Genomic DNA, 26,126 nt, shown 5'->3' with positions numbered 1-26,126 from the left:
GGATACTTTCTTAGATGCTACAATCTGTTTAATTCACAAAGATGGCCATGATCCCAAACAATGTAAAAACTATCGTCCTATTTCTTTGGTTAACGTCGATTATAAGATCTTCGCCAAATTATGCGCGCTGCGTCTTGAGTCTCTTTTACCGAAATTAATTGGTTTAGAGCAATGTGGTTCCGTCAAGGGTAGATTAACATCTGACAACTTGCTTATTTTTTAATGTCTTAAATAAGGCCTCATCTCTTTCATACTCTCTTGCTGCTGTTTCTATTGATGCAGAGAAGGCTTTTGACAGTTATTGGTCCTTTTTTTTTTCTATTTAAGACCTCCATTGGCATGGTTTTGGTCCTAAATTTCTTTAATTTCTTTATTATATTCAGCTTCTAAAGCTTCTGTTGTTAATGGTCTTGTTTCTCAATCCTTTAACCTAAACCGCAGTGTACGTCAAGGTTGCCCTCTCTCGCCACTTCTTTTTATTTCATCACTTGAACCTTTCTTATCACATATCCGTCATAAATTCATCCATTTCTGGATTTAAATACGGCGATCAACATTTGAAATTATCCGCATATGCGGATGATATCTTACTCTTTATATCGCATCCCAAAACCTCTATCCCTCCTCTTTTGCAAGAAATCTCAGATTTCTCACTAGTTTCTGGTTATAAGATAAACTCTGACAAGACAGAAATTCTTCCCATCACCAAATTTTGTTTTAAGCAATACCTCGATGCCACTGGTTTCCAGTTGGAATAGCTCTAAAATCAAATATTTGGGCATTTGGTTTAATAACTCCATATTAGATTCAGTTTGAATCAATATGAAGGAGGTGCTGGATCGCCTCTCTAAACTCATTTCTTCTTTGAACCCTCTTTTTCTTTCTTGGTGGGGACGGCTTGATTCTATTAAAAATGATGATTACTCCCAATTTATTATATATTATTTCTATGATTCCCATTCACATCCCTAATATCTATTTTTAAAAAGTGACTGCCTTCTCTCTAAGTTTCTATGGAACAATAAAAAATCTAGACTTTATTTGGCATTCCTTCGGAAACCTAAATCTATGGGAGGAGTGCATTTTCCTGATTTCCGAATGTATTATAAGGCCTTTTGTCTTCGATTAGCTTCGAAATGGCTCCTTTCCGAAGTCTCCCCTTGTACAGCGTTATGGGTTTCCATTGAACGCTCCTTACTTGCACCCTTCTCTTTCAAGGAAGTTCTAACATTTTCAACAAAAGCCAATATTACCTTTCCTCCGTTATTTAAACACACTTGTTCATTATTAAAACCTCATTACAATTTAGAGATTATTTCTAGGACTACTTTTCTCCAATCTCCCCTTTGGTATAATCGTCTTGGGAAGCGGATTTGGGCTGTGTTTGGAGCATAGATTTCTGGAACAAACTCCGGAGTAAGTCTTTGAAGACCTCTAGATCTGATCTACTAGTCAATCCTTGTTCTTTCTGTATCATAGATTATACTATACGCCCTCATCTATAGCTAAGTTTACACACTCTAACGATGATGCTTGCTGGTCATGTCAAATCTCCTCTGGCTGATCTGATGTACCTTCTTTTTATTTCCCCCACTGTTGCATCCTTTTGGAAGGATGTTTGGAAACGCCTCTATTATTTTTAATTTACACACTCTTCTATCAAACAATCTCTTTTTAGGTAGATCTCACTTAATTGGAAATGCTCATCTAAACTTTCAGAAACGGCCTGGTGGAACAATGTCGGTCATGATCATAGATTGGATATTGCATTTGCTTCTTCTGTTAAACCATGTGTGAATAGGGATTTATTTTGGCTATCCTTAACCAATTATTTAACTAAGATTTAACTTCATATATCTCGTAACCGTTCTGAGAATTTTCAGCCTCTATAGTTCTTTGATCATTGTTTTTTCTCTCCACCATTATTTTATCCCCTTGTTCAGTTTTGATATTTCTTATGGTGTTGTATTTCTACCTGCCTTTTGGATAAGTTTAATTAGTATAATATATTTAATCAGTTGATTAGGTTTAATAAGTCTATAATTTATTCTAATGATTTTCAATTATAGAATTGTATTATTCTCCCGTTTTTCCTTTCTTCCCTTCCCTTCCCCTCTCCCTTTTTTCCTGTATTACTAAAATGTAAACAGCTTTCTACTCTGCTTTCTTGCCTGTTTACATCCCTATTATATTGAGGATATGTTTTTTGTCAAGGCCTATACTTATGTAATTGTTACTTACTTAATAAAGCTTATTAAACATAAAAAAGGTTCTTTGTATTGGATGCACTGCAGGCTTAGATTCATGTTAGAAGGTTAAAATAACTTTCAGAACCAATCTTGGTAGGTCAGCATGAAACTACATATTCAGTTATTCATCAGAATGAGAGATTTCTTTTAATTTCTGTGACTGGTCTGTAAATTTCAAGTCGGAATCTTCGTTGCTTATGCTGAAGCCTAAATCCTGAATTGCAAGCTTTGAAGCTACAATTTCTTAAATTGGGACCCAAACACTATTGTGTAGAAAGGCCAGCATTTCTTCTTTCGTGTGTTGAGTGTTATAGGCTTACAAAAAGCACAGTGCTTTCATCGAGGGCCATCAGGATTCTATGAGAGCCACAAATTGCACACTCCAACCACTTGCAAACAGAGTATCCAAATGTTCAGAGTTCGTACTGAGTTCAATATGTGATGGTCTCGATTTTCAGCATCTGTTTGACTGCCTAAGTGTTGCATATCCTTCAGTGGCAGGTATTCTTCTTAGGCAGAGGAAAAAATAAGTCTCCTTTGGGTTTCTTGGAAAGTCTACAGTTTCTCCATCGTGACCAGAAATCATTTCAAATCCGATGGCGGAAAACAGAATCCTAACATGATGATAGCAACATGAGGCACTATGTTCGACTTCATCTTGCGTTATTTATACTCTGTCTGCGTTCGACATCCAAAATACATTTAATTTGATGTTTTGAGAACCCTTATCACTTAAAAGCAGAATGCTGCATGCTATGGGAATCTAAAATAAGATCACACTGCAAGAGAGAGGTGGTTGCAATTTGGCACAAATTGTGAGTTCTTGAGTGTATAAGTGCTAGTGACAGCAGAATTGTGATTTACAATTTGGTCAGTTTTGGTGTCTCATGATGTATTCTGTTGGGGTCATGCTGAAATCATTAGGTTGTAGCTTACAAAAGGTTTTGTTTCAGGGAGTGGAAAGCACAATTGAGAGGTAAAACCTGTGATGATTTGCTAAATGAATGTAGCATATACAACTAGGTTGATAGTAAGTCAAGTAATGCAATGGAGCAGCTGGGTAAGCAGAGGCAGTTTTGCCTGGAGATGGGAAGCAACAGTTGGTTGGCAGGGTGTGCTAGCCAGGAAGAACCAGTGGGAGGGTGTAAATGTGCCTGTGGTGGTACGGGATGAAGTTTTTAAGGAGCACATTGCCAGGGTTGGTAGACAGTATATGAAAGCATAAGGTATGTGGCTGTTTTGGGGTAGAAAAGGAGGTTGGGATGGTTTGTTGGCGATGAGGAAGAGCATGAGTCTTATCTTGATATTAGAAAGGAAAGCAGGGGTTTTAAGATATGGTGGGGCAAAAACATGTAACCAAAACAGGAGAAAGGTGCAACTGAGATGCAATTTGATTAATTTAGAATTCTTTACATGTACATCACACTAAAGATGCATAACTCCAGGGCCCAACATCTGCTGAGACACAAGTTTATTATAGTTCCCAAGTAGGATGCAGGGCTGCCTTCAGTCGATACCATGTATATTCTGGAAATTGATTTTTTTTAGGGCAGGCACCCAGACTAGGTCAGAAGCAAATTCCTGAATGCTTGTAAAATTGTGCACTTTATTCAGACATGGGAAAAATTCTGAAGATGTGTCTGGCCATTTGTAAATTCGCACTCAACAAATATCCACTTTGTTGACTTACGCAGTTCCACATTCCCACTTTTTCTGGTATTTGAAGGGTCAGAAAGCCAAAGTTTATTTTTAAGAAGGGATGCATAATTAGATTTAAAGAAAATAATTACTGGCCTGTATGTTATATGAATGTAACTCAACAGTCAATAGCTTGAATGCCTGGTTAATACAAATACAGTACCAAGTCGATTTCCACACAGCTTGAGGGTCTTTAAAGTTGAATTTCTCTTTAGTGTATACACCATTTCTGACAAAAACTCCACTGCCCGTCGTTCAAATAAGTGGCAAAACGAGAACTTTACATCTGTGAAGAAAACAATGTAATTGGAACATTTTCAATAGTTTATACATTTCATTTACAACTCCAAAATTTATTTGGGCACAAACTACCAGGTACATTCTAGAAAGTCATCCTTATAATGTGGCAAAGAGATACTTTATAATCTACATAGCATTAGTCTTCGTAAATCTGTAACAAATAAGTAGAGCTGAACAATTTGCTCATACAATATATAGTGGTAGAGGACAACAATATATGAAAGCATGGACACAAAGAAAAACTGAGGTTCAGTAAGTACGTTGACTAAAAATCAATATGTTTTGCAAAAGTAATTCTTCTGCACAACAGCCCGATTAGGCCGGTAACTGAGCAACTGCATCTCAAGAGTTTAGACAACATACCAAATCATCACTATGCCAATTAGAAGGGTTTCGGCACTTCTGTTGGACAAGAAGAGTTTCTCATTAAAGCTAGAAATGAAAGACTAAGATGCCGCATCTCAATTGCTGCCCATAGTTTACTGGCTTGAGCATGCACATACGCTGCTGAGAAAGGAACCTCTCCCTGCAAACTGCACCAGTGATCCAGTTGCTGAAAGCGCATACTTTGGTTTGCATTCAATCTTTTACAACAACTCCCTTCTCAATGTCAACTGTGCTTCAGTAAATGAATGTCTTTGCTATACACCCTACCTGCATCCAAGGACAGTCTTCTTATTTTGCTCACTTGAGGTCTTTTGTGCTTCCACTCTCTTTATTAGACAAATCCCATCTCTTGGGGCACACCTACCACATACAAATACTAGGAGACCTAGGCTCTGATTACGAGTTTAGGTGTTATTTATCTCAGAAGATAAATTACGATACCACGGGGTACGTTATTCATCTTGTGCAATAAATAACACCAATCACAAGTTTGTGTGGAATAATATCCGGTTTTTGGTGTTTAACTCACCAAAATCCCCATGGTATGGTAAATACAGTACAATTGCCTCAGTTAAATTTCAGCAGGTTCAACCTGCCGAAATGTAATGACAGCTAAGGTATTTAATGCCTTTGAAAATTATTGTATATGTGAAATACAGGCAAATATGCCATTCTTACCCCTGTGTGAACAGGGGTTTAAGCAGGGGTCTGAATTTACCCACCCACTCGTAATTAGAGCCCTCATTTGACATGCAGTCACACACCCAAGAAAAGGAAGCACATTTTTCTACTCCTTGGCCTCTCAGCTACCTATTCTTGGTGTCACAATTAGGGACATAATTAGTCTGTTGTAGGTTGTGAAGGGAGTGGGGGTTGCCTCTACAAAGGGGAGTTGAAATGTTTTTCTGGGCTCAGAGTAAATGCATATGTGATTACCGTGAACAGGCTCCAGCCACCATCGAGTACACAGCCATTCTCATACGAGATGAACAGTACAGGTGCAGAATGATGACAGTAGGCATACATATCAAATGTGTAACTTCACCTTCAAGATGGGATTTTTGAAGCAGGAGGAGAATCTCGTCCTGACAGTCCGCAAGAAACATGTCATGGAAGCTCAATCTCTTCAAAGTGGTGTTGAATTCTAGAGGAAAGGGCAATCATTTTTGAAAATCTTTCGGCCAAAAACTGTGAGGCACATTTTTTTTTAAATGCTTCGTAAAACGCTGTTCCTTTCCAAATGACAGACATCTCTATTTTCACAAATAGTAAGACGCATTTGTACAATATTTTACTTTTTTAACACAGATGATGGTGAGGCACAATCTATTAAAGGCAAATGCTATATAAATTTATTTAGTACTTAGGTTTGCCTGACAAGTCACCCTCAGGCCATACAATTTTTGTGTAAGAGTGTCAAAAAGAGTGGAATATTTGCAAGCAAGCACTTAATAAAGAGTGACAGATGGGTACAAAAGGAATCACATTTCGGACACAGAAAAATGCAAATTAGGAATCGGCGAGAAGAGAAATGGAAAACACAGGGACAGCAGGAGAAGCTACAGAGTTAGGAGAGTGTGAGAAAAGCACTGGTGCAGTGTGAGACAGTGAGGAGGGGGATTCGGGAGATAAATGCAAAATGGAGTTTGGCCCAAGGATACAATGGAGAAAAAAACAAGGGAAGAGCACACATGGTGGCACAAGAGAAGTGGTAAAGTAAAAATATATCGCTGGGTTACACGTGGTTATAGTTTAGTGTACAGGCTCTGCACAAAATAACAGATTTGAATTAGGCATTTGCATGGCTCTCTGTTTTTTAATGGATGCATTTATGTTCTTTAGAAAGTGAAACCGAAACCTGAACTGCATTTAAACTTGGTAAGAATGCAATACAAATATTTATAACTTTATCATACATATAAAGACTTTGATGGGATGAAACATACTTCCATGTGGTTACCCAAATAGGAGAGCAGGTGACACTAGACACACCGAAAGAGCATTGCCCTAACCCTACTCTCTCATTGGCTGGATGAACCAGGGCCTGGGAATATCTAGGGATGTCAAATTTCTAAAATGTCTCTCCAATTTGGACGTGGCCATTTTGGTGACAACGATCAGATGTCAGGTTCTGGAGAAAGTTTGTGCGTGACTGTTAGATTTGGGGGTCGCTAGTTGGCAGAGCTAGGTACCTTTGACCAAATAGGGACCCTTGCGTCTAGTCAAGGTAAGGGGGTACACTCCTAAAATAACCCCTGCTCACCCCCTTGGTAGCTTGGCACGAGCAGACAGGCTTATCTCAGAGGCAGTGTGTAAAGCATTTGTGAACGCATACAGTAACCCAGTGACAACACTACAGATGGACACCACACAAGTTGTAGTATAAAAATAAGTATTCTTTATATAGTTTTAACATAAGACCATAAACAACAAAAATCCACAATACTGTAATTAAAATGGTAGAATTAGCTTAGTTCTCTTTAGATGTGAAAATGCGATACTTTGAGTTCAATGTACCTTTGGATGTGTAACGCTATACAACTAAAGTGTTGCAGGGAAGGTGATGCATCGGTTCCTTACACGCAAGAACGGTGATGCGTCGGGGAAGCGTCAGTTCTTCTCTGCGAGGGGAGGTGATGCGTCTGTTTCTTACTGCGCTTTCGTGGCCATGCGACCCGCAACGCCGTGATGCGATGAAGATCCGGTGTGATGAAACAAAGATGACGTTTTCTTCTTGATGCAACACGATGAGTGCACGCCCGATGGCGACTCAACGATTCTTCTGAGCCGCGACAGGCCCTGCGACACGCTTCCCGGTGATGACGCGGCGTGTGATGCGATGTCTAACCTCTTTTCCTGCGACGCAAGGCCCTTCGGCAACGATGCCACAACTGTAGCATCAACACGCTTTCCCAGCGATGCGACGACTGTGGCTGCGGCACACTTCTCCGATGATGCGGCGGCGTCTGATGCGACGCCGTTCCTCTCCTCCGGGGATGCGAGGCGCTTTCGCGTTGTGAAGCAACAGCGGCAGTTTGCCGACACGCTTCTTTGTGCGGCGCGCTTCCAGCTCCTTGTGACATGCAGTCCCTCAGAAAGCCCAACACAACTGCAGGCACTTCCAAAGAACTCTCGGGGAGCTGGTGGGTGAAGTCTGTGGTCCCTATCTTAACGAACATTTTTATTCTGATACTCAACATCAAAAATCAGAAACATATGGACCAGCACGACCTCAACGTAAAATCACCACGTTCTCGGACACATCGGACTCGGATAATGAATGAATTGAATTTGAATTTAAATTATTTTTAAAGCGCACATACACCAGCGGTTTCTTGGCGCTACAACTAACAAAGGACCGGAGCAGAAAAACGAAAACAAACTACAGGAGGGTTAGTTAAAGGACTTCATGAACAGATGAGCCTTGAGGTGTTTCCGAAATTGCGGGTACAGGGTGAGGGTTCGGAGTTCAAGAGGAAGAGAGTTCCAGAGGAGCGGGGCAAGGGTCGCAAATTTCGAACCTCCCCATTTCTTTCTCCGGTACCGTGGGATAGTGAGAAGGGACTGGGTGGATGAGCGTAGTTCCCTGGTGGGAACGTAAGGGGTAATCTCAGAAGAGATGAAAGCCGGTGCCGAGCCCAGTCGAGCCTGAAAGGTGATGGAGGCGAGCTTAAACTGGACCCGGGCACGAACAGGAAGCCAATGCAAAGATTTCAAGAGGGGGGTAGTGTGGTGAAATTTCGGGAGGTTCATCCAGCCCCTGGTCCTCTTTATTCTGGCCCCCCTCTCTTGGCCCTTCACCTATCCCTTCTACCTCAGTCAAAACACTAGGCATAAAACTCAACTCTCAACTCACTCTTCACTCTCAGGTTAGTTCTGTGGTTTCTTCTTCTTTCCTATCACTGCGCACTATACGCAGGGTGTCCCGTTTTTTTTCCTTCACTGCCCTCAAACTGATTGTTAGACCTGTCAGCCCTTTGGGTGGTCCCTCCTCATCATTATTTATTTTGTCCCACTTTTGCCTCAAACCCTGTTGGAATTTTTCCTTTTTGGGAACCACCAGACTTTTTAGTGTTGCTGCAGATTCAGGGAGCCATTTTAGCTACCCCTGGAACTTCTGTCTGAGGGCCTGGAGCACAAAATGGTGGCCACCTGTGACATCACCAGCACCTACTAGAACCTTCTGCAACATTCTGGAGCCCTGTGACAGTTGGAGGCGGTTTAGAATGTTGGGAAGCTAAGACAGAGAGTTGGCAGTTGGAGCTGGCAGTTGGCACCTGACTGGTGAAGAGTGAGCAGCAGAAACCTGAAGGAGGAAGGAGTGAGGCAGCAGGGGTGGAAACTTGTGCCTGGAGTGGGGTCCATAAACCCACCCTTGAAACTAGTCCCTACTGACTGAGCCCAGCCTGGAGCCCTGTGTGGGAAGAAGCAAGAAAAACCATCTTAAGGACCTGGACAGCAGGAACAGGCCTTAGAATCCAAGAACAGCAAGATCCTGACCTGGATACTGGTTTCCCTGGAGTCCGACGTCGAGAAGCCTAGAGACCCGGAGCCCGAGGTGGAGAAGCGGCGCTGACTGGAAAAGCAGACGTCGTACCCGGAGCCGCCAGAGGACGAGAGAGGGCGCCGACTGAGGTCGTAGAGAGTACCAGAGGTCGAGGAGGAAGTCACCCGAGGTCGAGTGAGCGGCGTCGACGGGGGAGTGAAGTCCGCCCTCCGGAGTCGCCGGAGACCGAGGTGAAGCGTGCCGGAGGTCGGGAGTGGAGATCGCACTCCGGAGTCGCCGGAACCTGAGGAGAGGAGCACCGGAGGTCGGGAGTGGAGATCGCACTCAGGAGTCGCCGGAACCTGAGGAGAGGAGCACCGGAGGTCGGGAGTGAGGTCGCACTCCGGAGTCGCCGGAACCTGAGGAGAGGAGCACCGGAGGTCGGGAGTGAGGATCGCACTCCGGAGCCGCCGGAAGTCGACATCGAGCCAAGGCCGGCCGACGTCATCGAACCTGAGGTCGCCATCGGACCGGAGCCGCCCGAAGTCGACATCAAGCCAAGATTGCCCGACGTCATCGAATCGGAGGTCGAGATCGAGCCGAGGCCGCCGACACCGATCCGGAACCGCCTGCCGGCGTCGTCAAGAACTGACATTGTGCCGAGGCCGCCGACATCGAACCGGAACCGCCTCACGGCGTCGACACGACTCCAGCGGCGTCGGAGCTTCAGAAAAAGGGCAGTAAGTGGAATAGAGGGCGCCTAAGGCCCTGTGGAATCCTAAGAGACTACTCTAGGGGTTAGAGAGGTGCTGGAACCAGCTGGACTGTGCCAGGGGTGAGCTGAAACTAATTCAGAGGGGTTGTGTAGAGTGAGAGAGCCAGGTCTCTAGTATTCCCCCCTTGATCTACCTCAGTTTAGGCCTCAGCCTTGTCCAAGCCAGGGAGTAGACACCCTCAAGCCATCCACATAACTACAAGCTGTGCCTGGGCCAAATCAGCCCATAGTAATCTCAAATGTGATCTGATTCTTTAAGTGTCACTGTCAGCTTTTAATTATTTATTGAGAGCACTGTATTTATTGTATTTAACCTATTTATTGCTCCACTGTATTTATTGTTCCACAGTATTTATTGTCGCACAATATTTATTGGTTTGCAGTATTTATTGCCTCAGAATATTGAATTGCCTGTATGTTTTGCACTTATATTTATGCCTTAATTATTTATGATCACCCCTATTTATTGAATCATTAAGCCAGTATTTATTTGACCTGCACTATTTAAAAAGCCTTGTATATTGTGATTGTGTTGTTATTTATTTAATCAGCAACTAAGAGAAAAAGAAGATAAAGAGAAATATTTTCATAATTTTTACGGTGTAGAGTCGTTTTTGGAACGGATGCACGCATGGTTATTGTATGGGTATGTCGTATGCTTAGCACGGTGCCTGATTCCTGACCACTCGAGCCAAGCTACCACTGTGTATGTCTGGAGAGACCCCGTTACCACCAAACCTTCCGGTGTGGGAGTGGAGTATTTCCAACATTAATTGGTGTTCAGTGGTGGGATAGAGCTGTGCCTACGTATACTCAACAATAACTGTGGGTAGTCCATAGGCCTACACCGGGAGTTTTCTCAAAGCGGCCTTCCTAATTGTGAGTTTTTGTTTTTTCCAAATTTACTCTGGTGGGAGGAGGTTTATATAAGGTACCCCCCTGCATAGTTACTGCAAATAACTGTCCTCTGACCTGAGTGGGCAAGATGGAGTTTGTACTGGAGAATTTAGAAACGTACACTGTGGCCCAACTCAGGGAGTTTTGTCAGCGAGAGGGGGTGTATTGTCCCCCAGGAGCAAAGAAGGGTGCACTCCAAACCAGCTTAAGGGCTTGGGGGGAGGCACGACGAGAAAGCAAGGCTGAGGAGGAGGACAGGGATAGAGAGCCCGACAGTGAGGGAGCTGGTTTGTACCAACCTGAGGTGGGGAACCTGTCAGCGGGGCCCAGGACACTTTCCAGGAAGGGCAGCAGTGCCTCTAGCGGTGGCTTGTCTGAAGTGGAGTTAACAGACCGGAGGGAGAAAAGACAGCTCACATGGGACTTAGCAAGGCTGGAGAAGGAGAAGGAGGAACAGAGGATGGCTCATGAGATAAGGCTGAAAGAGATAGATCTTCAGATCCTGAGAATCGGGGCACACCCTGTACCTAACGGTGGCAGCGAAGAACGAGAGTACACCAGGGAACCCAAACCCTACCTGCCAAAGGACATAGTAGCTAGCTATGGGGTGGGTGACGATATCGCCAAGTGGCTAGCGGCCTATGAGGTCTCGTTAAGGGCCCATGGGGTTCCAGAGAAGTACTGGGGAGGGGGATTGTACAAGTACATGCCTCCAGCTGGTAGGGATGCATTATTGGCCCTCGAGGAGGATGAGCAGACCCACTACCCCACCATGAAACTGGCGCTCATAAGAAAGTTTGGACTAACACCCGAAAAGTACAGACAGAAGTTCAGGGGTAGTCACAAACTGGGCACACAGAATTGGGTGGACTTCCTGGACTATGCAAAGAAGGCACTAGAGGGTTGGATTCAGGGCAGTGAAGTGAGGAACTACGAGGGGTTGTTTGATCTAGTACTGAAGGAACACCTGCTCGAGAAATGTTTCCCTGAACTGCGTCAACACCTGGTGGATAGCAAGCTGACCAGTCCCCGGAAGCTTGCTGAGGAGGCGGACATTTGGGCTAGTACCCGGGTGTCCACAAGGGGGACTGGAGGGGATACTCAAAAGGCCGGACAGGGCGCCCCCCAGAAGAAAGAGGGAGGGGAAAAGAAAAAGGAGTTCTCCAAAGGCCCCCAAAATAACTTCCAAGGAAAGGGAACAGGATTCACCCCTAGGGCTAACCCACCCAGAAACCCTAATCCTGGCCAGAGTCAGCAGCCAAGGGTTGTCCATTGCTACGAGTGCGGTGGCGTTGGACACTATAAAGGAGATCCGAAGTGCCTGAAACGACCACCCCCTCCCATTGGAGGAAAGACCCCCGGAGTAGCTAGTGTAGTGCTCGGGGAGGAGATGCCCTTAACTAAGGGAAGGGAGTGGGCGGGTGTCACTTTAGTGTCCCTGGGAGAACGGGAGATGGTTCCTAAGATCCAGGTGCCCGCAAATACTGTAAAGTATGGGCAGTGGGTCACCATCAACGGCCAAAGAGGGGAGGCTCTGAGAGACACAGGAGCCAGTATGACTATGGTACGTAGTCAACTGGTGTCTCCAGAGCAGGTAATTCCCGATGTACTCCACCCAGCCGCGATGGCTGACGGCAGAACAGGCCACTATCCAGTGGCCGAGGTTCCCTTTGAATGGGGGGGGGGTTGCAGGTTCACTTCGAGTTGCCGTAAGCCCTGCCGTGCCAGTCGATTGTCTACTGGGGAATGACATGGAGCACAACGCTTGGAAGGAGGTGGAATACCGGACTCACACTGAGATGCTGGGTACACCTGACTGGGCCTGTGTGAGCACAAGGTCCGCGACTACCCGGAGAGGGAGTTCGTTTCGGCTGGAGCCTGGAACAAAGGCCCAGCCAGCTGCCAGTCAAGGGAAGAACCGAGGACAGGAGGAGCCTGCCTCGGCGTCCACACCCCGTAGGACGGATAGGCCACCGGAGGTGGTGGACCAGGAGTCTGCGGTGGGGGACGTTACCAAACTGGAGGACCTACCCATCCCGGCCGAGTGGCACGTGGAGGGAGGCCCGTCCAGGGAGGAATTCTGCCAGGGCCAGAGGGAGTGACCTACCCTTGAGGGGCTGAGGCGACAGGCCGAAGCCCAGGCAGCAGGGAACGTTGAAGGGAACTACAGTGTTTACTGGGAGGATGGCCTCCTCTACAGTGAACCCAAGGCACCCCTACACGGATCGTCACGAGCCTTGGTAGTCCCTCAACGTTATCGAGCCTTCCTTCTGGAGTTGGCTCACGAGATCCCCTTGGCAGGACACCTGGGGCAAGACAAGACCTTCGCCCGTCTTGTCCCACACTTTTATTGGCCTCAAATGAAAGTGTCGTCCGATACCTACTGCCGGACATGTGTGTCTTGCCAAGCCAGTGGGAAAACAGGGGTGAAGCTAAAAGCTCCCCTGGAACCACTTCCTGTCGTTAGCACCCCCTTTGAAAGGGTGGGCATCGACATTGTGGGTCCGTTAGATCCACCTACTACAGCTGGTCACAGGTTTATCCTGGTTCTGGTGGATCATGCCACACGGTACCCAGAGGCAATACCTCTGAGGACCATAACAGCACCTGTTGTGGCTAGGGCCCTGATGGGAATCTTTACCCGAGTGGGTTTTCCCAAGGAAGTTGTGTCCGACAGGGGGAACAACTTCATGTCAGCGTACATGCGGGCGATGTGGAAGGAGTGTGGAGTGACATACCGGTTCACCACTCCTTACCACCCCCAGACCAATGGTCTGGTGGAGAGGTTTAACAAAACCTTGAAAGGCATGATCAGAAGTCTGCCTGAAAGCCTGCGGAGGAAATGGGACGTCCTCCTACCCTGTCTACTCTTTTCTTACAGGGAAGTGCCACAGAAGGGAGTGGGCTTCAGCCCCTTCGAGCTTCTGTATGGGCACCCTGTACGTGGACCTCTCAACCTGGTGAGAGACGGATGGGAAAGAACTCCCAGAAAGCTTCCCCAGGATGTGGTGAGCTACATGCTGGCCTTCCGGAGCCAAATGGCTAAGTTGTGGAAGCAAGCTTCTGACAACTTGGAAGCCAGCCAAGCAGTGATGAAGGCGTGGTATGACCACAATGCTCACCCGGTGGAGTTGGAGCCTGGCCAGAAGGTGTGGGTGATCGAACCAGGAGAGCTTAGCGCCCTCCAGGATCGCTGGTCAGGACCCTTTGAGGTGTTGGAGAAGAAGGGTAAGGCTACCTACTTGGTGGACCTGAAGACCCCTCGTCAGCCCCTACGGGTGCTGCACGCCAACCGCCTCAAACCCCACCACGAGAGGCCCGAAGTCATCTTGATGATGGGGACTGACGGAGCAGAGGACGCGGAAAGCGAGCCTCTCCCCGATTTGTTTGCGTCTCAAGAGAAGGATGGGTCGGTGGAGGGAGTGATTCTCTCCCCATCTCTAACTCCTGAACAGCAGGAGGACTGTGGCCAGGTCCTGGGGCAGTACCCTTCGTTGTTCTCCCTTGTCCCAGGTAGGACTCACCTGTGCGTCCATGACGTGGACACAGGAGACAGCCCACCTGTGAAGTCCAAGATCTACCGGATGTCAGACAAGGTGAAGGCCAGCATTCACAGTGAAGTCACTAAGATGCTGGAGCTAGGAGTGATCGAACCTTCTAGCAGCCCCTGGTCCAGTCCGGTGGTGTTAGTACCAAAAGCTGCACCACCGGGTGCCCAACCGGAACTGAGGTTCTGTGTGGACTACCGGGGACTGAATTCAGTGACCAAAACTGATGCTCATCCGATCACTAGGGCGGATGAATTGATTGACCGGCTGGGAGCTGCCCAATATCTGAGTACCTTTGACCTTACTTCTGGGTACTGGCAGATCTCTTTGACTGATGGAGCAAGGGAAAGGTCAGCCTTCTCCACGCCCAATGGCCACTACCAGTTCTGTGTGATGCCCTTTGGGCTCAAGAACGCACCTGCCACGTTTCAGCGCCTGGTAAACCAGATCCTCACCGGAATGGAGATTTTCTCTGCTGCTTATCTGGATGACATAGCCGTCTTCAGTAACAGCTGGAAGGATCACTTGCGTCACCTGCAAGCTGTTCTCCAGGCCCTGAGACAAACTGGATTGACGATCAAGGCCAGCAAGTGCCAGATCGGGCAGGGGTCGGTAGTGTACCTTGGACACTTGGTGGGTAGGGGAGCGGTGCAACCCCTCCAGGTGAAGATCGAGGCCATCATGGCCTGGGAACCCCCCAAGACTCAGACTGAGGTCCGAGCTTTTCTGGGCCTCACGGGATACTACCGCCGCTTCGTGAAGGGGTACGGTACCCTCGTAGCCCCCCTCACGGAGCTCACGTCCAAGAAACAACCTCGACGGGTAGTCTGGACGGAGGCTTGTCAGCAGGCCTTTGTGAGATTGAAGAAAGCCATGTGCGAGGCCCCGGTCTTACGGGCCCCAGACTTTTTCAAGGAGTTCATTGTTCAGACAGATGCATCAGAACATGGCATTGGGGCAGTGTTATCGCAACTCAATGAAGAGGGTCTGGATCAACCCGTGGTCTTCCTATCCCGGAGACTACTCCCCAGGGAACAGAAGTGGAGTGCAATTGAGCGTGAAGCCTTTGCAGTGGTATGGGCTCTGAAGAAGTTGCGGCCATTCCTGTTTGGCTCGCACTTCCTGGTTCAGACCGACCACAGACCCCTTCGTTGGCTGATGCAGATGAAGGGGGAGAATCCCAAGTTGTTGAGGTGGTCTATTTCCCTACAGGGAATGGACTTTCAGGTGGAACATCGGCCTGGAGTGGACCACGCCAATGCAGACGGTCTCTCAAGGTATTTCCGCCTTAGTGATGAGAACTCCCAAGGGGTTGGGTAGCTCTCCCCACTTTCAGCTGGGGGGGACGCGTGTTAGACCTGTCAGCCCTTTGGGTGGTCCCTCCTCATCATTATTTATTTTGTCCCACTTTTGCCTCAAACCCTGTTGGAATTTTTCCTTTTTGGGAACCACCAGACTTTTTAGTGTTGCTGCAGATTCAGGGAGCCATTTTAGCTACCCCTGGAACTTCTGTCTGAGGGCCTGGAGCACAAAATGGTGGCCACCTGTGACATCACCAGCACCTACTAGAACCTTCTGCAACATTCTGGAGCCCTGTGACAGTTGGAGGCGGTTTAGAATGTTGGGAAGCTAAGACAGAGAGTTGGCAGTTGGAGCTGGCAGTTGGCACCTGACTGGTGAAGAGTGAGCAGCAGAAACCTGAAGGAGGAAGGAGTGAGGCAGCAGAGGTGGAAACTTGTGCCTGGAGTGGGGTCCATAAACCCACCCTTGATACTAGTCCCTACTGACTGAGCCCAGCCTGGAGCCCTGTGTGGGAAGAAGCAAGAAAAACCATCTTAAGGACCTGGACAGCAGGAACAGGCCTTAGAATCCAAGAACAGCAAGATCCTGACCTGGATACTGGTTTCCCTGGAGTCCGACGTCGAGAAGCCTAGAGACCCGGAGCCCGAGGTGGAGAAGCGGCGCTGACTGGAAAAGCAGACGTCGTACCCGGAGCCGCCAGAGGTCGAGAGAGGGCGCCGACGGAGGTCGTAGAGAGTACCAGAGGTCGAGGAGGAAGTCACCCGAGGTCGAGTGAGCGGCGTAGACGGGGGAGTGAAGTCCGCCCTCCGGAGTCGCCGGAGACCGAGGTGAAGCGTGCCGGAGGTCGGGAGTGGAGATCGCACTCCGGAGTCGCCGGAACCTGAGGAGAGGAGCACCGGAGGTCGGGAGTGGAGATCGCACTCCGGAGTCGCCGGAACCTGAGGAGAGGAGCACCGGAGGTCGGGAGTGAGGTCGCACTCCGGAGTCGCCGGAACCTGAGGAGAGGAGCACCGGAGGTCGGGAGTGAGGATCGCACTCCGGAGCCGCCGGAAGTCGACATCGAGCCAAGGCCGGCCGACGTCATCGAACCTGAGGTTGCCATCGGACCGGAGCCGCCCGAAGTCGACATCAAGCCAAGATTGCCCGACGTCATCGAATCGGAGGTCGAGATCGAGCCGAGGCCGCCGACACCGATCCGGAACCGCCTGCCGGCGTCGTCAAGAACTGACATTGTGCCGAGGCCGCCGACATCGAACCGGAACCGCCTCACGGCGTCGACACGACTCCAGCGGCGTCGGAGCTTCAGAAAAAGGGCAGTAAGTGGAATAGAGGGCGCCTAAGGCCCTGTGGAATCCTAAGAGACTACTCTAGGGGTTAGAGAGGTGCTGGAACCAGCTGGACTGTGCCAGGGGTGAGCGGAGACTAATTCAGAGGGGTTGTGTAGAGTGAGAGAGCCAGGTCTCTAGTATTCCCCCCTTGATCTACCTCAGTTTAGGCCTCAGCCTTGTCCAAGCCAGGGAGTAGACACCCTCAAGCCATCCACATAACTACAAGCTGTGCCTGGGCCAAATCAGCCCATAGTAATCTCAAATGTGATCTGATTCTTTAAGTGTCACTGTCAGCTTTTAATTATTTATTGAGAGCACTGTATTTATTGTATTTAACCTATTTATTGCTCCACTGTATTTATTGTTCCACAGTATTTATTGTCGCACAATATTTATTGGTTTGCAGTATTTATTGCCTCAGAATATTTAATTGCCTGTATGTTTTGCACTTATATTTATGCCTTAATTATTTATGATCACCCCTATTTATTGAATCATTAAGCCTGTATTTATTTGACCTGCACTATTTAAAAAGCCTTGTATATTGTGATTGTGTTGTTATTTATTTAATCAGCAACTAAGAGAAAAAGAAGATAGAGAAATATTTTCATAATTTTTACGGTGTAGAGTCGTTTTTGGAACGGATGCACGCATGGTTATTGTATGGGTATGTCGTATGCTTAGCACGGTGCCTGATTCCTGACCACTCGAGCCAAGCTACCACTGTGTATGTCTGGAGAGACCCCGTTACCACCAACCCTTCCGGTGTGGGAGTGGAGTATTTCCAACATTGATCATCTTGGCCATGGTGGTTTCCCGCCTGGATTACGGCAACGCCCTATATGCAGGTATTCCTGCATATAGCCTACGGCGTTTGCAACAGATTCAACACCAGCTCGGTCTTGTCTGGGTTGAGCTTCAAGTGGTTGTGGTTCATCCAGTCCCGGATATGGAGCATAATAGATTGGAAATTTAGAACAGAAGAGAGGGAAGAAGACAGATTAAAAACAAGCTGGAGGTCATCCGCAAAATTGAATACGGCGACCTCCATTTGTTGCAGAGAAAAGATAAGAGGGGCAATATAAAGATTAAACAGAAGAGGGGAAAGGGAGGAGCCTTGGGGGACCCCGCACTGAACTTTCCGAACGTCCGCAGTAAAGTCGCCCAGGCGGACAGCCTGGGTGCGGTCGCTCAGGAAGGAGGATAGCCAGACCAGAGCGGTGCCCCCGATCCCCGCCGCCTTGACACGGGAAAGCAAGATGGTATGATCCACCATGTCAAAAGCGGCTGAGAGATCGAAGAGCACCAGGGCCTGGGGCTGGTTAGTATCCATACCCTCCCTGAGGTTGTCCAGGACCGAGAGGACTACGGACTCCGTAGAGTGTGCGGGGCGGGGAGTGTGCGAGTCTAGTCCACATAATACTAACTATGGCCCAGAAAGGGGAGGATATGGACATGACCAATCAAGAGGTCAATCTTCTTTTTTAGGAAGACGTGGCCCCCGCAGTGGCCCTTGAAAACCACGATATCAGCCCAGGTTCCGACCGAATTACAATTACAACGAGAACAATCCCCAATACTTAGTAACACGGAATGCCCAGTATTGGCGTTCATAGAACCTATACCTATCTTCAACTTATCTAAAAATTGCTTACCAAACCTGAAACTAGGTTACTCTCTAAAGGTTTATCATTTGTTCTGCACACAAAAGCTGACAAATTTGAAATCTTTCAGGATATCTCCACCTTTTTTCGCAAAATACGTCTAAATAAATATTTTGCGAATAGATCCGAGTCAGACTCAGTTGTTTTTTTTTTTTTTTTTTTTTTGAAAACCTTTATTAACAGTTCTATCAAGAACAAGTACGGGCCTACAACCCCCCGGGGCCGGCCGCTAAGCAATCAGAGCAAAAAACAGGCAAGTGTAAACACAGGCAGCACTTTGGGGAGCAGAATCGTAATGCTACTACCGTGAGCAAAGTAGGTAGGGCACCAGGAGAAAAAGGTTTTCATTTTATAATGAAACAAGGCAGAAGGATCAGGTGCCAACAGACTCAGTTGTTGACAACAAATCAGGTCTTAGACCAGTATCGATTTTCACCCCTCCTTTGAACAGGTAGGGCCTGAAGTGGGCATTTTTGAAACAATAGTGATGACCAAACTTAAGAAGATCACTAAATTTAACCCTAATCCCACCCCGAACCTACAAGAAGAAGAACTTAATGCATTGAAAAATCTAAAGGATTCTAAAAACATCACAGTGAATATCTGTGACAAAGGTGGAGGGATAGTGATATTAGATACAGATAGGTACATTGACCATATGTACATGCTTCTGAATAATCCTATACACTATAGGAAGATCACTTCGAACCCCACATCGAGAGTACAACGAAAAATTCAAACACTAACTAAACAGGCAGTCGAATAGGACATTATCTGTCAGCATGAAAGTGACTATATTAATGTATTGGCTCCCCGTATGGCAAGTGTCTACGGGGTTCCAAAAATTCATAAGGATAGGCACAACCCCCCGTACCGACCTATTGTTACCACAATAGGATCGGTTACAGACCATATATCTAAATATATAGATCAAATTTTACGCCCACATGTGACCAAAACTCCATCTCATGTCAGAGATACTAAGGACATGATTCAAAAGATAGAGGGACTCCCTTTTAACAGTCAAAGAGATACTTTGGTATCTCTTGATATTGAATCCCTTTATAGCAACATACCCCAACTGGAGGCACTCACAGCTGTAGAGTGGTTCATTTTGACCTACTCCATTGACTGCAATGTGCCTTTCATCATTGATCTTTTAACCATAGTCTTTGATGAAAACACTTTTGAATTTAATTAAGCAGATAAAGGGTGTCAGCATGGGGGCATCATGTGCCCCCACGGTAGCCAATATCTACATGGCGTACTTTGAACATCTCTATTTATATAATGAGGTTACCCCCTTTTATGAGTCGATATATCAGTGGTCACGCTATATCGATGATATTCTGTTCATTTGGAAAGATGACCCTGAGAAATTGAAGGAATTCCTTGAATGGATAAATCTGTGCGGCACCAATTTACATTTTACAGCTAATATTATTGGTGACCGCAGAATAGAATTCCTAGATATTGAAATAAAAGATGTAGATTCCATACTGGAAGTAGATCTCCACACAAAACAGACAGCAAGAAACACAATATTACATTTTTCAAGTTACCATCCTAAATGTCAGAGAGAAAGTATCCCCATGGGACAGTTCCTACGCCTCCGGTGTAATTGTACCAATGTAAAAGATTTTGATCTGCGAGCAGTAGTCATGAAACAAAAGTTCTTAAATTGTGGCTACCCCAGAAGATTGATGAGAGGCATATAAAAGAGCCCGTTTAAAAAAAAAAAAATTTAAATTATTTTTATTAAAGGTTTTATATATATATATATTCACTGAAAAAACCATAGGTTTCACACATGTTATAGTTAGCTGGACATTTCACTCGTAAAACCAATGAAATTCCCCCGTTATAGTTAGTGCAGGCAACTATAACTCACGCGACCGCAATCCTCTGCTGATGACGTCAGATATTACATCACTGTATTTAGACACTTATTTACCCATGTCTTCTTCCATTAATCTTTAGCTATACATATATTACAAATATTTATTTTTCATAAAGACACATATGTCATCAGTGATGTAATATCTGACGTCATCAGCAGAGGATTGCGGTCGCGTGAGTTATAGTTGCCTGCACTAACTATAACGGGGGAATTTCATTGGTTTTTTACGAGTGAAATGTCCAGCTAACTATAACATGTGTGAAACCTATGGTTTTTTAAGTGAATTTGCAAGGTTTTTAAATGCTAATTCGTAACTATAACGTGTGTGAAACCTATGGTTTTTTCAGTGAATTTGTACGTTTTTTTAAATGCTAAGTTATGTATTTATTAATTTTTTCTTTTTCAGGTTTTTCACAGTGCGCGCACCGTGAATTATTTTTTTTTAAAAATCGCGAGGTGCGCGCACCGTGCGCTTCACGCACCATGCGTGCGCTGTGGGCGAAGCGCACCGAGCACCCACGGTTCGCAGTGCGTGCCGTGCGCGCGCGGTGCGCGCACCTCGCGATATAAAAAAAAAAAAATGGTTTTTTTCTCACTTGGGGGTCCTTCTGTGACCCCCTGACCAAGGCTAGGGGGTCCGGAACTGTCCACTCTGCCCCCTTTTCACGTTCTCCACCTTTTTTTTTCACCCCCTCAGACTGCGAGAGACAAAATGGCGGCAGACTTCCTAGTTTCGACTGATTCGAATGTTTACCGACATCTAACAACCAATCAGAATTGCGCTCGCGCACGGTGCACGCGTATAGATATTGATATGCATTTAAATGCTATTTTCTCAGTAAATACTGAACAGATTTACACCAGACCTGCAAAAGGCACTTCCTTGACCTTATGGCTACCTCTCTGCCATATTTCACGTAATTCTGTTCAGCCGTTCGGGCTGTAGCTGCGACTAAAGGTCCTATGGAAAAATGCATGGGGAAAACGCGTTTTGGGATCCCCCTTTTTCTCGGCCCCTACTTGACGAATCACCCCGAGACTTTCAGGGTAGGAGCTGAGCGGAGCGCCCCATTAGTTTTGAAAATTGCGCGAGGATTCGTCAACCAAAGTTATTCAAAATAGAATTAGGTTGTAACTATAACTATCTACTGGCAACCGGCAGTAGATTATATATACATATATATATACATATATATATATATATATATATATATATATATATATATATATATATATTACCTACTGGCGGTCGCCAGTAGGTAGTTATAGTTAGGACCACGTTTCCATAGGAAATCCGCAACATTCTATTTTGAATAACTTTTGCGCCGGTCAACGAATCCTCGCGAATTTTTCAAAATAGGTGGGGCGCTACGCTCCGCTCCTACCCTGAAAGTCTCGGGGGGTTTCTTCAAGCGGGGGCTGAGATAAAAGGGGGGTCCCAAAACGCGTTTTTCCCATGCATTTTTCCATAGGACCTTTAGACACAGCTACAGCCCGAACGGCTGAACAGAATTACTTGAAATTTGGCAGAGAGGTAGTCCTCAGGTCAAGGAAGTGCCTTTTGTAGGTTTGGTGTAAATCTGTTCAGTAGATTCTGAGAAAATAGCCTTTAAATCAATATATATATCTGAGCCAGCTTACGGTGCGCTTACGGTGCGCTTACCGTACGCGTACGGTGACGTGCGCGAGCGCGATTCTGATTGGCTCTTAGATCTTAGTAAACATTCGAATCGGCCAAAACCAGGAAGCGGCGGCCGCCATTTTCTCTCTCGCACTCTGAGTGGGGCAGCATAAATGAAGCCCAAAAATGTGTAAAGGGGCAGTATATTGAGATAATAATCACCCAGCAATGATATACGGGCCCCCAAACAACCCACAAGGCCCAAAAAAAAATTATTTTTTTTTTCGAAAAATCGGCGATGACGCTTACCGTACGCGTACGGTAAAAAGTTTAAAAAAAAAAAAAAAGTATCCACACTCTCACCACCCCATGTGCAAATGGAGCCCGAAGGGCACCATTTGTGCATGGCTTATCAAATAAATGAAAACAATAAACAAAACATTTCACAACGATGCGCATAATATGTCCCCCATGTGTGCAAGGTGCGCGAAGCGTGACCACCGTGCGTGCATGGCACTAACTGCGTAAAGTGGGCGCACCGTGCGCGCACGGAACGAACTGCGTTAACTGGGCGCGCACGCCACGAATGGCGTAAAGTAAGTTAGCATTTAAAAAACCGTACAAATTCACTGAAAAAACCATAGGTTTCACACACGTTATAGTTAGGAATTAGCATTTAAAAAACCTTGCAAATTCACTGAAAAAACCATAGGTTTCACACATGATAGTTAGCTGTACAGTTTACTGATAAAAAACCAATGAAATTCCCCCGTTATAGTTACTGTAGGCAACTATAACTCACGCGACCGTAATCCTCTGCTGATGACATATGTGCCTTTATGAAAAAAAAATATTTGTAATATATGTATAGCTAAAATTTAATGGAAGAAGACATGGGCAAATAAGTGTCTAAATACAGTATTAGCATCAGCAGAGGATGACGGTCGCGTGAGTTATAGTTGCCTACAGTAACTATAACGGGGGAATTTCATTGGTTTTTTATCAGTAAAATGTACAGCTAACTATAACATGTGTGAAACCTATGGTTTTTTCAGTGAATATATATATATATATATATATATATATATATATATATATATATATATATATATATATATATATATATATATATATATACATATACACATATACACACACATACATACACACACAAACATTGTCTATCGGGTTCACCGCCTTTTGGGTTACAAGGTATAGATAATAATATACAAGTACATTTTTTTCGGGTCTCCCATTGCTGGCTATGCTCTTATGAAGAAAAGAAAGGTCTTAAAGTGGGAATGTACAGGACAGAGTGGCATAAGTCGAGGAGGAGGATAGGACAGAAGTAAACGGTATATATTCTCCTGGATAGGTTGTCTGTTCTAGTTCTTGAGCTGTCTCTTGGTCAGAGCTGTTTCCTATGGCGGCTCATAAGGGACGAACGCCTTGTCCAGGACTTCCCATAGGCCTCTGGAAGTCGCTTTCCACGGGGAGTATTGCATTGCCAGGTTATCTGCTCCCCTAAGGTGGATGACCCAGTTAAGCCAGCTTTTGTAGGATGTTTTTGAGGTATCTTTCCAGTTGGTCAGCACCAGTTTGATAGCTGCTGTCAGAAGTAGGTCCAAAAGTTCTCTCTCTCCCTCTGTGGAGAGGTCTGTTCTAATGAACGCTGTGGTGAGTGAGGCAAAGTTCCTTGTGATCTTGCACTTAAAAACATTGTCTATAAAGTCCATCACCTTTTCCTAGAAACTCTTGAGCATTGGGCATAGGAAGATCAGGTGCTCCAGGCCCCCCCTCCCCATGTTGCAGTTCCAGCAGATTGAGCTATCTCTGAGGCCTAATGTGTGTAGGCGGGCTGGGGTCCAGAATGTTTTGTGTATCAGCCATAATTTGGTTTGTGCTAGAACTGGGGTGATTTTATTTCGGGTGGCCGAGGCCCATACCTTTCCCCACTCCTGTTCATTTAGCGGGGGTCGCATAAGCGTATCCCAGTATCCCTTTGTTTTATTGTTGAGGTTGGATTTAAGGGGTCGTAGTGTTTTGTATATTTTCGATGCTTGGTGGCCTAGTTTATTTATGTTTGCGACGTATTGGAAGATCGAAGGCGTGGTGTCCGTTATTTTCGATTTTGTTATGGCTGTCTTTATCTTTAGGAGGCTGTATAAATCTAGGTCTTCTAGATGGTGGGTTGTCTTCAGTTCAGAGAAAGTGATTGGTGTTGCTTCCCTTTCTAGTTGATGCGGGTGCGAGATGCCCTTCTCTATCCATGTGTCAAATCTAAGGGTTTTCCCTTTGCATTTGAGGTTGTTATTCCCCCCTAATGTTTCTGATTTTGAGCCTTTGATACTGACCTCCATTTTTTTGTCAAGTTTTAAAAGTGCTATTTTGGTATTTCTTAAGATAGGGTTGTTCGTGTGAGGGTATGCGTTTGTTGTTAGTAGTGCTAGTGGGTTCAGGTTGTTCAGAATGGCCTTTTCTACCTGAAACCATACCGGTGTGTATTCTGGTGTCTGTTCTACCCACTGTGTGCCCTGTTTGGCAATGAAAGCAAGTTGGAAGAGCTTGAAATCTGCTAGGTTCAGCCCCCTTTGAATTTTTGGTAGTCTTAGTTTTTTTATGCTGATCCTCGCTTTCTTATCTCTCCAAAGACATTTGGTGCACATTTTATCCATCTTTTGGTGGAAGTCCTCTGATAGGAAGATGGGAAGCATCCCAGATAGATAGTTTACCAGAGGTGTGATCATCATTTTTAATGTTTCGATCCGTCCCCACCATGTCATAAATTTTGGTGACCAGTCTTCTAATAGTTTATTTATCTTTATCGTTAGAAGTTTCTCATTGTGCCGTATTGTGGATATTAGGTCGTTGCCAAATAAAATACCTAAGTATTTGATGTGGTTTGTCTGCCAGGCCATTCCTGAGTCTCCCAGTTCTCTGGAACAGTATATATTTAGTGGTTTGCACTCAGACTTTTCATTGTTAAGCTTGTACCCTGAGAGTTCTGAGTATTCTTTTATCGTGGCCATTAGCGCTTTTATTGATGTCTTGGGTTGCTCTGTCATTATCAGAATGTCGTCTGTATAGACTGCCAGTTTTATGGTCACTCCCTTGAAGTTAATTCCCTTTATGTTTTCATTTAGTTTTATGTCCCTTATTAGGGGTTCAAGAGCCAGGAGGAAGAGTGATGGTGAGAGTGGGCACCCTTGTCTGGTCCCTTGCTGGAGCTTGAACGTGTCATAGAGTGAGCCATTTACCATGATGCGGGCCGTTGGGGTCTCGTATAGAGCCCGATTTTATGACCGTGACCACTTACTACAAAACATTAACAAAAAGGAACCACCAAAATTGGTTTGTGTCACTCGACACTCCACATTCAATGAAAAAATTAGGCAAACTATTAACGCTCAGTGGCACATACTTGATGCGAATGCTGAACCTGCTGCAGTACTACCTCGCCCCATGTATGCCCACAAACGAAACAAAAACTTGAAAGACCTTATGGTTCACTCTAGAATCAAAACCCAACTTGCATTTATACAAAGAACTATAGGTGGTAAGTTTCCCATTACAGGCAATCATAAATGTGCCCATTGCAAAGCTTGCAAAGGAGCGATTATAACTGATAAATACAACTACCAACAAAAAGAAATCAAACTAAAATCCTTTACTAATTGCAAGACAGACAATGTAGTGTATCTGTTACTTTGTCCCTGTAACAAGGGATATGTGGGGGAGACTGCACGTCAATTTTCTACACGACTAACTGAACATCGGTCGGCTATTAAAGCAAACAAACTCATGGCACCTCTGGTTAAGCATTACAAGATCTGCACCATAAAGAAAATGAGATTCGCTGGTTAATTTTGGAGAAAATTGACCTGCAACAATGAACACGATTCTGAATCAGTAAGGAAACGCAGAGAGGTCTACTGGATTTTTTCTCTTGATACACATGTTAATGGGCTATA

General features: G+C 45.6%; 1 protein-coding gene across 1 annotated transcript in view; it reads right to left on the bottom strand.

Annotated features, from left to right (window-relative positions):
* LRRC41 (leucine rich repeat containing 41) overlaps positions 1-26,126 on the bottom strand; it is a 229,010-nt gene that overhangs the window by 24,680 nt on the left and 178,204 nt on the right. The window contains exons 7-8 of the mRNA XM_085602751.1: positions 5,680-5,778; positions 4,111-4,233 (exon numbers count right to left, since the gene is read on the bottom strand). Coding sequence (XP_085458877.1) covers positions 4,111-4,233; positions 5,680-5,778 — 222 coding nt within the window. The remainder of the gene's footprint in view (positions 1-4,110; positions 4,234-5,679; positions 5,779-26,126) is intronic.

Source organism: Triturus cristatus, chromosome 4_2 (assembly GCF_964204655.1).
Source record: "Triturus cristatus chromosome 4_2, aTriCri1.1, whole genome shotgun sequence".
In the NCBI taxonomy this organism is placed as follows: domain Eukaryota; kingdom Metazoa; phylum Chordata; class Amphibia; order Caudata; family Salamandridae; genus Triturus; species Triturus cristatus.
Note: the sequence above shows the minus strand (reverse complement) of the source record. Positions and strands in the feature narration are given on the sequence as shown.